This window comes from Aegilops tauschii, chromosome 7, assembly GCF_002575655.3.
Source record: "Aegilops tauschii subsp. strangulata cultivar AL8/78 chromosome 7, Aet v6.0, whole genome shotgun sequence".
NCBI classification, from domain to species: Eukaryota; Viridiplantae; Streptophyta; class Magnoliopsida; order Poales; family Poaceae; genus Aegilops; species Aegilops tauschii.
This window is the reverse complement of record NC_053041.3, coordinates 424162446-424176524: the sequence shown is the minus strand read 5'-3', so window position 1 is coordinate 424176524 and position 14079 is coordinate 424162446. Positions and strand designations below refer to the sequence as shown.

Here is a 14079-nt window from a genome sequence, read left to right as displayed (position 1 = left end):
AGAGGTCTGCAACTCGCCGTCGTGCTTCTGCAAAAAAAGGTTGCAAGGATACTCCATGTACTTCTGCAGCAGCGGCAACGACGACTTCACCGGCGTCCTTCTGCATGGCGGGAGCGGCGGTGCTACTGCTCTGTTGTGGTCGGCGGCGACGTGCTCGGCGTAGGCAACGATGGCGACGCGCTCGCCGTAGGCAACGGTGGCGATGTTTCTGCACATCATTTCCGTTGTAAAAATTTCTGCAACATTACCTATGTTGCAAAAATTCTCACAGATGTTGCAAAAATGATAAAGACAAAATATAAATTTTTTGCAGCATGACTTATGTTTCGGAAGTTTTCTATAACACAGCCTCCGTTGCAAATATTTTTGTAATAAAACTTTTGTTGCAAAAGTAAAGGACCATTCAGGCGTTAGATTGGACCGGATCTGATGGCTCGTGAGGTGATGTATTTTAAAAAAAAAATCATCTGGCCGACGCGTAGCACTCCTCTTTTAAGAATCGGTTAGAAATGCCCTGACAAAGTAAACACATCAGTTATCTAGCTTTTGGGCCACCTCCTCGTGGCCTTTGGTCTATATAAGTCTTATAGAGTACTGTAATACCTATTTTAATGAACACGGCCAAATCTTTATAGAAAAAGGCTTTCGTCCTGCTTTATAGATAAAGCAAAGCATGGCCAAATCTTTTGCCTCCAGCTTAAAAAAAGGAATTCTGTGAGAGTGGCAGTTTAGCGAATTCCGACGAACAAAGTGGCCCCTTGTTCTTCTGCTCGTGAGAGAACTGGAGGCGGAGCTCCTCGTCCTGTCTAGGCGGCCTGTCCAAATCGGTGCTCTGACCACGCCCCTACCCGCTCTTGTCCTCCTTCAGCTGCGATCTGCTCGCACCGCTCTGGACGGCGCCTGCGACCTGTTTGATGTAATGACCACCCAGTGATTTGCTTAATTTTTTTAAGTCGCATGGTCATTAGTGTTTCACAACATGGATTTTGCTCTATTTCTTGTTCGTTAATATGGCTCTATCGATTCCGATGTTGGAATTACTTCTACTTTTTGGCGAATTGCATTCCATTGTAATTATAGTTATGCTTTAGTCGGATCGCAAATTAGGTTTCTTACGCAATTATGCAAATATGGGTAGAATTTTAGGTGTTCTCTTCAGTTTTCGAGGAAGCCCTAGCTTTTTTGGCTTTTCTTCCAAAGAGTTTCTCGTTTGGTCATTCCTTTCATGTGAGCAAATTGGATCAAAATCTTCTTCTGGGGCTGGGGGGTTCAACTGAACCTCCATGGCCCTCAAATGGGTCTCTGCCTGCTTGATTAGCTCTATAGTTTGTCATTGATAAATTAGAATGAAAGTGATTTCTTCGAACCTCGAGGTTGTGCAAGCAGATGAATTATCTGATGCTGCTGTATTTTTGTTTCCAAAGTTAGTGCTTCTGTGTATGTGAATGTGTTTATCACACATCTGACAGCCAATGTTAAAAAATCCCGCACTTTCCGAAACTCTTGTGGAAAATAATTGCAGCTCTACATGTATGTACTTCATTCTGATAGCGAAATAATTTCAGGGAGGCAGTACCACTGGAAGAAGTTCAGAACTGTGTGGTGAAGCTGGTTAGTTGTTTGCAGAACTGGAAATTTTCCATGCGAATCATGAATTAATGAAACGAATGCTCCAGTTATTCTAATATATCTGTCGCTTCATAGAGGAGCAATCCTCAACGGCGCAAGAATCAAGTATATGTTGGCTGTGGGGCTGGATTTGGGGGTGACCGGCCGATGGCTGCTTTGAAGTTATTGGAGAGAGTCGAAGAACTTAACTACATAGTACTTGAGTGTTTGGCGGAGCGAACACTTGCAGACCGCTACCAAGTTATGCTGTCAGGAGGGAAAGGATTTGATCCCCGAGGTATAGTTGTTGACAAATATTTGATACTTGTGCATTTAGTTGTATTGCTAATCAAAGCAGGTGATACCTGTTATCTTGTGAACTGCATCTGTGGTTGCGAGTTTATGGAGTACTTATTGCATGTATTTAATTGTACATCTTCTTTGTACATGTCAAGGGTAACCTTCTCTGGTTTTTATCATGTAATATAACATATTCTGGTCCTTCTCTCAGTAGGGATATATTATTTGCTTTATTCCTTATGTTACTGTCAATAAGAATTTCAATGCACCTCTTGGTAATGTATCAATATGCAGTTAAGGAGTGGCTGTCCATGCTTCTACCCTTGGCTTTGGATAGAGAAGTTTGCATAATAACTAACATGGGCGCAAGTAAGACAATGCTGACTGTAGCTTTGCTTTACCTCATTTGTTTTGTTTTCCCAATTAGATACTGTAAGAGTCTTTCCCATTTATTAGTTGATCCACCTGGAGCACAGAAAGAAATACTGGACCTTGCTTCTAGTTTGGGACTGGAGATAACAGTCGCTGTAGCTTATGAATCATCGATTTCAGGTCCAGGTAATTTTTATCTGTTTGATAATACCAATTGTATGATACTTTGGGTGCTACCAAGGTTGTGTATAAATCAAGGAATGCCGGTCATCATAGCTTGGTGTGTGGAGTCAAAACTGATAATCAAGCTTACAACTGTTTTTGTGTTTGGTCTTTTTGCAGAAAACTCAGTGTTATGGAATGAATCAATGGGAGTGGCAGAGGTAATTTCTTCATCATCATTTTATTTTGTATTCATCTGATTTCATAAAATAAACGATATCTGGTTTCTTAGCCTCAGTCTTATTAACTTACGAGGAAGTAATTGACCATAACTTATCAGCAATTTGCATCCAATCTTCTGAAGTTAGTTTGTCAGTATATGTAATTATGTACCATGTGGTCCATGGCATAAGAGCGTTGTGGTTGACATACGTGGCCAAAAGATCGTTACCGGAAGATCTAGAGAAATCTTCAGAGAGAATACTATGAATGAGAAGGGACTTGGACAGTGTCTCATCAGGAGATTCTATAGCGTACACATTATAGAACTTAGGATTAACATACTGTTGCGGCTTTGGCTCGATACATATATATTTTCCTGGCCATTTTCGCTGTAGTCAGCATTGAGAACTTGCATATTATTTTATCTTTGTTTTCCATTTGACGGTATTTTGTTGTGCGTGCAGGGAAGAAGCACATATCTTGGTGCAGCCCCCATTGTACATTGCCTGGAAAATTACAAACCACATGTCGTCATTACTTCTCGGGTTGCTGATGCTGCACTATTCTTAGCACCTATGGTATGCCTTTCATGGCTATTCTTATGCCTGCTAATAATTCTGTAACTTTATCGTTCCAACATATTTAAGCATATGAAAAATTAGGTGTCGCAGAAGGGTGTGGGCCTTTGGTCTGTGGCCTCTGGCTGCACACGTGCTCAAGAAAAAGAAACTGAAAAACATCATGTGTGGAAGTTAGAGCTATATCTACCAATTAGTTATCTCTTTACGGTTTGTTAAGATTAGTTCCCTATTATACCTTAAGTGGATTGCTTGCTTGAGGGTTCACTTGATCATCCCTATTAAAGGAATCTGTTATCTCCCCCCCCCCCCCCCCCCCCCCCACACACACACACACACACACCCCAAGGTCCATCTCTCACCTATGATCTATAGACCCATCCCCAGCCAAGCTGAGAGTGCCCGGCACCTGGCCATCTTCCTGCATTGTTAACAGGAAGAATATGAAGCAATCTTTGTATTTGAGTTTTAGTTTGCGTGGATCTATTGGCTTCTGCAAGATGATGTAACATCAAAACATACAAAATCTGTTAGTAGGAAACCTTCAATGCTCATTAATGAATGCTCTCTCTTCCTTGATGATTCATGCACAAGACTTGACTGGATAGTTCAGTATAACGGAGTAAGTTACATGATTTCAGAAGTTGACGTCAGCCCATCCTTTTTTTCTTTTTATCACCGTCAATCTCCATTCTGCCGGAAAATTGCTATCTGTCATACTTATTTTGTTTCTCCCACTACTAAGTTGGTAAAGAGTTTGATTCCTAAGAACAGTCATAAAATAGAGAAAATTGGCTGAAAATCCAGACTAATTCGCAGATCACTTTTGAAGTAATGTTATGAATTCTTACAAATGTTCTGTACAAGAATTATTTGAGGATGTGCCCTGAAGACGGTAATGATGTAGACATGCTTCCCTAGTGTATTTTTCCATGAATTTTCTTGACAAACTAAAAGTGCTTTGTAAAAAGCATTTCCCTGAACTATTTTGGATTCTATGGTTTATTGTTTTTTACTGCGAAGAGTTTCTGTGTTTCTGGTATCTTTAATTGAGGTGTAACTTCTCAACAATATATGGGCATAAAAACATCACGAAATCATATAAAATTCAGAAAATTTCCAGTATCATTGATTACTCCTGAACGAAGTGTTAATGTTTTTGCGAATATATTTACACCAGGAGAATTTGTCAAGAACCTACCTTACGAGAAGCGTTTCAGTATTTCTGAGCTTTACAGAACTTCCTAAAGAACTTCAGCTTATGAAATATCTATACCACTTTATAATGTTGGTTCAAAAGAAATTCATGGTATATTCTGATTTTTTGGAATGTTTTTACATTTTCTGTTTTTTTTTAAGAATTTTCTCAGCTACCCAAAAGGAGAACACTTTTTTTAATGTAGAAGGAAGATTGTAGAGTTTGTGGCCACAAAAGATTCTTATTCTATTGAAATAGCAGTGCTTATAATAGCTCCAGTGACTTTCAAGTGTTGTCTACCTTTTATTTCGTTAGGATTTAGTTATGTGTTTCTTCTCTCCAAGTTGCTCAAAATATGCAAATCTGAATGTGTATTTTTTCTAATGTTTATTTAGTTAATGGTCCATCCTTTTCCCACTGCCTTTCTGATATAAGGTCTACGAATTGGGTTGGAATTGGAATGACTTTGAGAAGTTGGCACAAGGAACATTAGCTAGCCATCTTCTGGAATGTGGTTGTCAACTCACCGGAGGATATTTCATGCACCCTGGTACATCTGTTGTCCTTTAAAAATTATTAGGCGGAAATTTTCACTTCATTCTTGATTCATGTTTTTTTTAATGTTCTACATCTGGTATTGTAAAGAGCAGGAGATGCATATCGAGATTTTTCTTTTGAGCAGCTTCGGGATTTGTCTCTTCCATATGCTGAAGTGAGTTACAAAGGAGAAGTTTGTGTTGGCAAGGCAAAGGGTAGCGGAGGTCTTCTGAGCTATAGCACTTGTGCAGAACAGCTTCTGTATGAAGTTGGAGACCCTGCAAACTACATCACTCCTGATCTGGTGAGGTCATCTTACATTTCCAGTCCCTTGTAAGCTTCTTGTCTGAACACTTGTTAGCAGGTTGTAGATTTCAGTGATGTGCAGTTCCATCAAATATCACAAGACAAGGTTCACTGTAAAGGAGCAAAACCATCTGATCTTCGTCGGCCCGAGAAACTCCTCCAATTGTTTCCTACTGTATGTTTTCCTAGTAAGAATATAAATTGTACTAATTTCAAATTTATCTTTAGTCTTCTTCCAGCTAAAAGCATCCAGTGCCTAGTATTGACATGTTGCGTAGTTGGGTAATTACTCTGTTCCATGCTATGTTACTGGAACCGCAAAAATCACCAATAAAAGTGAAGTATTTTATGTGTTGTATTGCTGAAAATTTGTGTCTGATAGCTTTATTGTTTCAAATTAAGCGTGCTATTTTAAAGTTCTCAGATAGAATCAGACAGTACTGTTCATGAATTGAAGGAAGGTCCTTCGATTATGTAGATAGTTTATCAAGAGGCTCATAGTTAGCTTTCTCACTGTAGTCGTTCACATTTTTTTCTTTAGCCAAATGGATGGAAAGGCTGGGGAGAGATATCATACGGGGGACAAGAGTGTTTAAGGCGCGCTCAGGCAGCAGAATACCTAGTAAGTTCATGAAAGTATTTGCATGCAATATTTGTTTCAGATTTCCGGTGTGTTAACAATTGAATGTACCTATTTACACGTGACAACATAAAGGCAGTTTGTGCATTTAAACCTTTTCTGCTGGCATTAGGTTAGGTCATGGATGAACGAAAGATATCCCGGCATCGAAGAGAAAATTATCGCATATGTTATGGGATATGATAGCTTGAAAGCTAATGGAGGTAACAATGACAATCACTCTTCCAAGGAAGTGATAGATGTTAGACTTCGGATGGATGGGCTATTTGAGCAGGAGGAGCATGCTGATGGATTCGTTGAGGAGTTCATTGCACTTTATACAAATGGTCCAGCTGGGGGTGGTGGCATCAGGTACTTATAATTAATTACGCTGGTCTTGTGTTTGCAGAGCTATTACTGTAGGTGCTGTCTCATTGTGGCTGATCTTAGCATAGTTATATTGTGGGATCAACCATGGAAATTAATTCTGAAAACGAAATGTAATATTATACCATACTCATGGAGAAGATGTCCTCATTTTTCTTCTCTCCTTGTTCATGGAGTCGGTAAAACAATTTGACAAGTTTGTTTCCAATTCCATTTGGCAGCACTGGACGAAAGAACGAGCTAATTCTGCACAAGTTGCTGGTATGGATGAACACTTCACTTAATCTCATGAGCAATTTATATGATACGTGCCAGCATTTTCATTATATCATAGAACACTCTTAACTTGATGACAATTCCTTTAAAGGATTATTGAAACACGTGATATGCCTTTGGATATAGCATTAATTCCTATTTCTACAGATTGATAGGGAAAACGTCTTCTGGCAAGCCAATGCGAAGAACTCATCCATTCATGGTCCACAGAACCGGTCTACAGATGCCAAGAAGAAGAAGAGGTACACAGGAAGTTCCGCGACGGGCATTCAACAACGTTGGAATACAAAGCTGGACGAACCAGCACCTCCTGTATCTGCTCCAGCTCCATCCGGATCGGAGATCGCCCTGTACCGTGTGGCCCACAGCAGAGCCGGTGACAAGGGGAACGATCTGAATCTTTCCATCATCCCTCATTTCCTGGACGACATTGGCCGGCTCAGGACAGTGATCACTCCTGAGTGGGTGAAGGCCTCTCTTTCGCCCCTGCTTGATCATTCGTTGTTTCCAGACGACGGAGCGATCGAGCGTCGAAACAATCTACTTGAGCGTGTCTTGGTTGAGATTTATGATGTCCCGGGCATCAGCTCATTGAACATTGTGGTGAGGAATATCCTCGATGGCGGCGTGAACTGCTCCAGAAGGGTGGACCGGCACGGCAAGACCCTGTCAGATATCATCCTGTGCCGGAAAGTCATCTTGCCTCCGTAGTGACTGACAGTTGAGAGATCACCGGCGCCCAATGTGGAGTGAGGGGTGTCTAGAATCATCTACTGTTGTTGCGAAAAATAGAAAGGTTGACGTGACAATAAGACCGGTGAAGAGAACAATAATGCCTGTTGTATGAAACAAACCAAACCGTTATGTATGCTCTTATTAATCATTTGGCATCATTGGCCAGTTACTTATTTGGTGTTATCTGGTGTGTGTGCTTCTGAGGCTCATGTGTCCTGTGTCAATCTCGGGCGTCCGCGGTCGCACGGGAAAACGAATGACTAGGAAGGTTCAGCAACGGCCTCGCACGCACCAGCGGTCCTCGCGCGCGTGCGTTCGGATATGCTGCTGACAGCGACAGCGGCTTGTTGCTCGTCGCATCCTCGTCTCCGCCCCGTGAGAAGTAGAACCAACGGCGGAGGCGGAGGCGGAGCTCCACCCCGTCGTGCTGGCGCGGCGAAATTCAGAGCTCTCGCCGCGCCCCTGCTGCGGCGCCCGTCCTCCTTTGCTTTCAGCCGCGCTTGCTCTTCTTCACCTCCTCCTACTCCTGGCGACAAGGACTGCGACCGCGAGCTGTTCGATGTAATGCCTCTGCAGCTCACCACTATCTTCCTGCTCATAACCTCATGGAAAATGGCTCTTTGTGCCTCTGATAAAATTCACTCTTGAAAATTGCTTTGCTTCTTTGGCTGATCGACATGGTGCGCAAATATTAGTCTGTGCCGAAAATAGGGGGGGTTTCTTAGATGAGCAAACCAGTTATTTTCTACCTTTTTGTTTCAACAGTGAGTTATTTTGTACTATTAAAATGCTCTATGACATGACAGGTACTTATGTACCTAAGTGGAACTGGCATGCTGCGTCATAAACACATTCCTTGTAATATGGTCTTTCTGTGATGTGATCGCAGGAATACTCACTTCTTTCTTCAGATACTCCATGGGAGCCTGAGGATGTATGGAGGACATTTGCGGCATACCTTCTTGTCTTGCACATTCCCTTGAGCTTTGGAGGACTCGGTGTGGCAGCCAAAGTGCTACATTCTTCCTCACTAGACCAACTGACAACAGTAAGTGGTAACTTCTCATTCATTTATTATTTTGGCACACTCATCTAAATGGTTTGTTCATCCGTTGCGTGCATTGTTGACCTGCAAAATTTTCTAGGGGACATAGTACTTAGTACACACATACATACCCTGTCAATGCAGGTTGTTTCCACAGCCATGCTTCAACTAGGGGAGCTCGCTTTGGGTTTAGCACTGTTGCAGTACACTGCAAAGCCCGATCGTCAAGTTGGTGCCTTCTTTGCTGGGAAGTTCTCGTCCAGACCGCGTGGTTGGATAAAAGAAACTGTGTTATGGTTGGGACTTTTGATGTCTATGGTTTTTCTCACATCTCTAATAGCTGACAGACTGATAGGTCCCGAGGTCAGTATGGTCCAACCAATTAAATTGCAGTTTTTCGACTATTGCACACATCTCCTGTTGTCTTATTCATTGCATTAGTCTTCCTGACTGAAGCTTTACAGTCTATTGGAAGTACCTAGCTCATTCATTCAATCTGAAATATTGCAGGATGCATATGATCCTATATTAAAGGAAATCCTTTCCAACGGTGGAACCTCTAGGCTAGTCTGTTGGTTTCTGTACTGTGTGATTGCTCCATTGTCAGAAGAAATCATTTACCGTGGGTTTCTTCTAACAGCCCTATCTTCCTCGATGAAATGGAGGAACGCGGTCGTCGTAAGCTCAGTTATGTTCAGTGTAGCACACCTCTCAGGGGAAAGTTTCTTTCAGTTGTTCGTCGTCGGATGCATCACGGGGTTAGCTTATTACCGGACTGGAACTTTGGCTGCTTCATTTACCATCCACAGTTTGTACAATGCGGCGATATTGTTCACTACAATGATGTCTTGAATGTGTTTTAGGGGATAGTCAGGAATGTGGATACAGTTCATTAATACTTTGGCGACACTTTTACCGTAATCTTAAAAGTTTGAATTGATTACCATCGACCAGTGCTTCCATCTCAATCTGCCGGAAATTTGTTGGCCGGTTGATCCCCACTATTTCTATCTAAACATGCACTCATTTCACCTCGCCACATATGCCACACCATCAACCCCATTAATAATATTTCTCTCAATGTGCATGGGAAATTCTACTTATAGCATTTCTTTCTCCATGTACACATTGCACTTCATCAACACGCTACTTTTATTTATTTATGTTTGCGACGAACACACTACTTGTACTTCACTTGGTATGCATGAGCTGAGAAATACTACTTATATTGTACAAATATTTTACAACTATATAATGATCAAAGACAATACTTCAATGTTTGATTCACATTACTTTTATTTCATAATGTACACACTCCACCTCACCACACATGTCATCTCATCTTATACTACACAAAAGAAGAGTAATTGAATCAAAGCATGGATGAATAATAGGAGTGACAATGTAGCAAGCCAAGTAGCAAACAATAAACAATGTCTGCTAATATTTCTATTAGGTTTTTATTGGGGTTGGGTGTCTTTATTATGGTTTAGGGTTTCTAACCAAGAGAAGACGATGAAGAAGAAATCAATCGGGTTAATCCAATAGGTGGTGATGTTTGTCAGATAGGCTTACTTGGCCTGGCGTGGCTACATCATAGATGAAAGAAACACAAAGAAGAAGATATTGATAGTGGAGAAAAGGGCAGCAATAATCACATGCACTCACCTCAAGGAAGCTGAGGTGCACATACACATCTGGCTCGGTTCATCATTAATTACCTAAACTCTCTGGGCCAATAGCTCCTGTGCGACGTTTTTGAGGTGAATTGGCAAGAGTGCGACGTTGTTCGAGCGAATGGCTGTGGTGCGACACATTTGAGCGTGTAAATAGCCCAGGGCCACATGGGGTGTTAAATGTGGTTAAATTGGTCGTCAACCAAGCCCGCCCGTTTATGTTAGGACATGTGGGTCCAACTTAATTGTTCCTCAAAACAGCTGACCGTGCCCTGCCGCCGGACCGTGCCGGGCCCGCCACTCTGCCCCCCTTCTTCTCCGGTGGCGGCGGATCTTGCGTTCTCGGTGGCGGCGGCGGAGCCTTCGCCCTCAGAAAATGGTGAGTGAATTCAAACCCTAGTCGCCCTCCCGTTCCTCTCTCGGGCCCGTAGATCTCAGCTCGTTTCCTCTGTTTTCGCTTGCGGAATCGATAGGTTGTGAGGGGAGCCCGTGGGCATACTGAGATGGAGCCGCTAGATTCAACTTCGAATAGGTAATGCGCCTCTCTCCGATCCAATTTTGCATGCAATTAGGGGGTGGCCTCGTCTGCTCTTTCTCACGGGCTCACACTGTCCGCCACTGATAGAGGGGATGCTGCCGCTCGGACCTTCGAATTGACAGTCAATTTCTTTCCATCAAAGGCAAAATTAGTTGATGATAGCATACAGAACATTGAGAGAGACACAATTGTTAAATGGGAGGTTGAGTTTACAGAGATTGATCCACAAGTTCTACAGAACATGGGAGAGACGACAGTGAAGAAATGGGTGGAAAAAATTGGGGAGAATATTGTTTGGGGTCCAGAGCAAGAAGTATCACTGTTGCGGTTTGATGATTGGAAAGGAGAGTATGTGAGAATAGAAGATGGTGAACAGATTGTTGAAGAAATCGATCGGCAAAACGGCTGGACAAGCAAACAGGCTAATTTTTTTGCTGAGCTCGTTGATCTGAACATTTTTTCGAAGGTTGGATATGTGCCATCACAATTGGCTGCGCAGATGGTAGATGATGATTGGGCTACACAGAGGCCATTGATTCCCATGTGTACTGAACTTACAGTAATAGCCGAAGAGGGACAGGTGACTGGAACTGAAACTGAAACTGCAGCAACTGTTGATTGGAATGTAGTTGAATTAGATGAGCCTACTGATTTGGTCATTGCACCAATGCCTGACATTGAGATGGCCAAACTTTTTGGCATTCCAGTCGATGACAGAGATAAGCAGGAGAGGGGCGAATCTAGTTTGCCTGCTAATGCTGATGAAGAAGTAGATGGACAGTTGATGGAACAAGCTGCAGATGAAGTAGATGATGCATATGATGATGAGCTGGTGCATGTGTATGACAAAGAAAACCCTGCCATTGAAGTAGGCAAGTTGTTCCCAAGCATGAAGGAGTTTAGGATGTGTTTCAAGACTTATGCAGTGAAACATGAGTTTGATGCCAAGACTGTTTGGACTGATAGAAAGAAGTTTTATGCGAGGTGCAGAGGATTTGATGGTAGTGTGAAGCCTTGCAAGTGGTACATATCTGCTAGACTGCAACCTGATGGAAGTACTGTCAGGGTTAACCAAATCCCCAATCAACATACTTGTATTACAAGTTCACACAGAGTATCAACCATGACATCACAACTTTGGGTTGCAGAAAAGATCACCCCAATTTTAGCCAAAACACCAAACACTACTGCCAAGAAACTCAAAGTAGACTTGGAAAAGATGTGCCCCATTAAACTGAAATATACCACAGTGTGGAAGGAAAAACAAAGGGCAATGAAAAATTTATATGGTGATTGGGCAAATACATTTAGGATGCTTTGCAACTTCAAAGCAGAGGTGGAAAAGAGGTCGCCTGACAGTGTTGTGGAGATAGATACAGAGGTATCAGCCGAAGGTGAAGTCAAGTTCTCCAAGTTTTTTATGGCTTTGAAGCCTTGCATCGATGGGTTCAAAGCAGGGTGCCGTCCATATTTGAGCATAGACTCATCATTTTTGACAGGCAAGTGGAATGGTCAGTTGGCAGCATGCAATGCTCTAGATGGACACAACTGGATGTTTCCTATTGCTGTTGGCTTGTTTCAGTCAGAAACAGAGGCTTCATGGACATGGTTCTTGATCCAGTTGAAAAGATGCCTAGGGCCAGTGTTACCTTTGGCTATACACACAGATGCATGTAAGGGGCTTGAAAATTCAGTGAAAATGTTTTCCCACATGCTGAGCAGAGGGAGTGCTTCGGTCATTTGTGGATGAATTTGATCAAAAAATTTAGAGGAGAAGAATTTGGGCGCATGTGGCCAGCAGCAAGATCTTACACTAGACAGACACACAAATATCATCTTGATAAGATAATGGCAGCATGTGATGAGTTTGGTCCATGGCTGAACACCTACCATTCTTTGTTATGGTACAGGTCAGCATTCAACACTGCCATCAAGTGTGACCACATCAACAACAATTTGGCAGAGAGTTTCAACAACAAGGTGAAGGAGTTAAAAGATTTGCCTGTGCATGACATGGTTGACCAAATCAGGATCATGCTCATGCGGTTGTGGGAATTGAGAAGAAGGATAGGTGATTGTCTGCAAGGTGATAAGCTTCCAGCAGTGGTACAACAGGTGGTCAATAGGAGCAGATGTCTTTCACATTTGTTTGTTGAAAAATCTTCACCTTGGGGTGCTGAAGTTAGAGATAACAAAACTAGAAGGAGACATGTTGTTAACACTGAATTGCATGATTGCACTTGCCTCGAGTGGCAACACACTGGTAAACCATGTGAGCATGCCATTCTCTTCTTAGCATCCCAACCGAAGATAAACATGCACCCATATTTGCATGAATATTATTCGGTAGCAAGATTCAAAGCTGCATATGCTACTCCAATTCCAGCACTTACAGATCAGTCTCAGTGGCCTGAAGTGGACATTGAATTTTCCATGTGTCCTCCCTTGACGAAAAGAAAGGCTGGCAGGCCTAAACAGAGTAGATTCAAGGCATGGTTTGAGAAAGGTAGGAGTAGTAAGAAGGGAAAGAAAGATGGAAAGCCAAAAAGGGCCCAAAAAGGTAACAAAAACAGATGCAAGTTGTGCCAGGAACTTGGGCACAGAGTGGGATCTGTCAAATGCCATTACACTCCTGATAAGCCAAAGTATGTTCTTGTTTATTTGTTTGTGTTTTGATTTGGTGCTTTTTTCCAATTACTATATCTATAACATTTTCCCAATGGCCAGGAGGAAGCGAGCAAGTCAGCCCCTTGTTGTTGAATAGTGTTGGCCAACAAAAAAAGCAAGAGTCAATGGCGGTAGAAAGAAGAGAAGTGTGCTTGAGCCTGAGCAGACTGAAGAAAATCCTGCCGCAGTCAACATTCAGACTGAAGAAACTGCTCTCGAGGTTGAAACTGAACCTGAGCGTGTCGAGGTTCAGACTGAAGAAACCCATGTTGAGGTACACACCGAAGAAACTGAAACTGCTGTCAACATTGAGACTGAAGACACTGATCACGAGGGTGTTGGCGAGATGTTGAAAAGACCAGTGAAGAAAACCAAGATGATCAGTGAACTTGTGTGTGTAGTAGAACCAAAAACAAGAAGTGCTAAGGCGAAGAAGGGCACGCGACGTGGTAGGAAGAGGTAGAACAGAGAACAGTTTGAAAATTTGGGGCATGTAATAATATTTGTAACTTGGTGCGTACTGGTAGTCACTATGTATCCCCGTATTTCTATTCGAACTTGTTTGTTGGTACCTTGTCTAAACCAGCCAAATAAAATTCAAATTTAAATTCAAATTTGGGCTCAAATTTGAATTAGGGATGGGGTATTGATGTTTTAATGCTATCTAAAGTACCTCAACTGAAATATGTTTGCTTGCTGATCATTCCGAGCCCTTTTGGTAAGTTGAACTCATAGTCATGAAAAGTGTGTCTCAAATGACCTCCAAAGGTAGGGTAAACGGCCTCATATTTAAGCAAGTTTTTTTGGCACCTTGTCTAAACCAGCCAAATAATTTTTCTACACATCTATTCTA

General features: G+C 42.2%; 2 protein-coding genes across 4 annotated transcripts; both read left to right on the top strand.

Moving 5' to 3' along the window:
- The first annotated feature begins 645 nt into the window (after positions 1-645).
- LOC109785830 (uncharacterized) lies at positions 646-7473 on the top strand. 3 transcript variants are annotated; one of them, XM_020344421.4, is made up of 14 exons: positions 646-916; positions 1566-1611; positions 1705-1906; positions 2203-2277; positions 2365-2460; positions 2623-2663; positions 3129-3242; positions 4876-4990; positions 5091-5281; positions 5342-5458; positions 5825-5905; positions 6036-6274; positions 6511-6550; positions 6713-7473. In XM_020344421.4, coding segments are annotated over exons 1-14 (1923 nt in total). In that variant the 5' UTR covers positions 646-914; the 3' UTR covers positions 7277-7473. The 3 variants fall into 3 exon arrangements, with proteins under 3 accessions (XP_020200010.1, XP_020200009.1, XP_020200007.1); XM_020344420.4 differs by having other exon boundaries at positions 2365-2466; XM_020344418.4 differs by having other exon boundaries at positions 2203-2466.
- Positions 7474-9288, top strand: LOC109785831 (uncharacterized). The gene is made up of 4 exons (XM_020344422.3): positions 7474-7861; positions 8190-8348; positions 8490-8708; positions 8856-9288. Exons 1-4 carry the CDS (start codon positions 7622-7624, stop codon positions 9195-9197), a joined length of 960 nt encoding a protein of 319 aa, XP_020200011.1. The 5' UTR covers positions 7474-7621; the 3' UTR covers positions 9198-9288.
- The last annotated feature ends 4791 nt before the right edge of the window (positions 9289-14079 follow it).

Coding starts and splice junctions, on each gene's coding strand:
- LOC109785831 (XM_020344422.3), top strand. CDS start 7,622: ATGCTGCTGACAGCGACAGCGGCTTGTTGCTCGTCGCATCCTCGTCTC. Junction 7,862..8,189: donor GCGACCGCGAGCTGTTCGAT/GTAATGCCTCTG, acceptor ATGTGATCGCAG/GAATACTCACTTCTTTCTTC. Junction 8,709..8,855: donor ACAGACTGATAGGTCCCGAG/GTCAGTATGGTC, acceptor GAAATATTGCAG/GATGCATATGATCCTATATT.
- LOC109785830 (XM_020344418.4), top strand. Junction 2,467..2,622: donor ATCATCGATTTCAGGTCCAG/GTAATTTTTATC, acceptor GTCTTTTTGCAG/AAAACTCAGTGTTATGGAAT. Junction 6,275..6,510: donor GCTGGGGGTGGTGGCATCAG/GTACTTATAATT, acceptor TCCATTTGGCAG/CACTGGACGAAAGAACGAGC.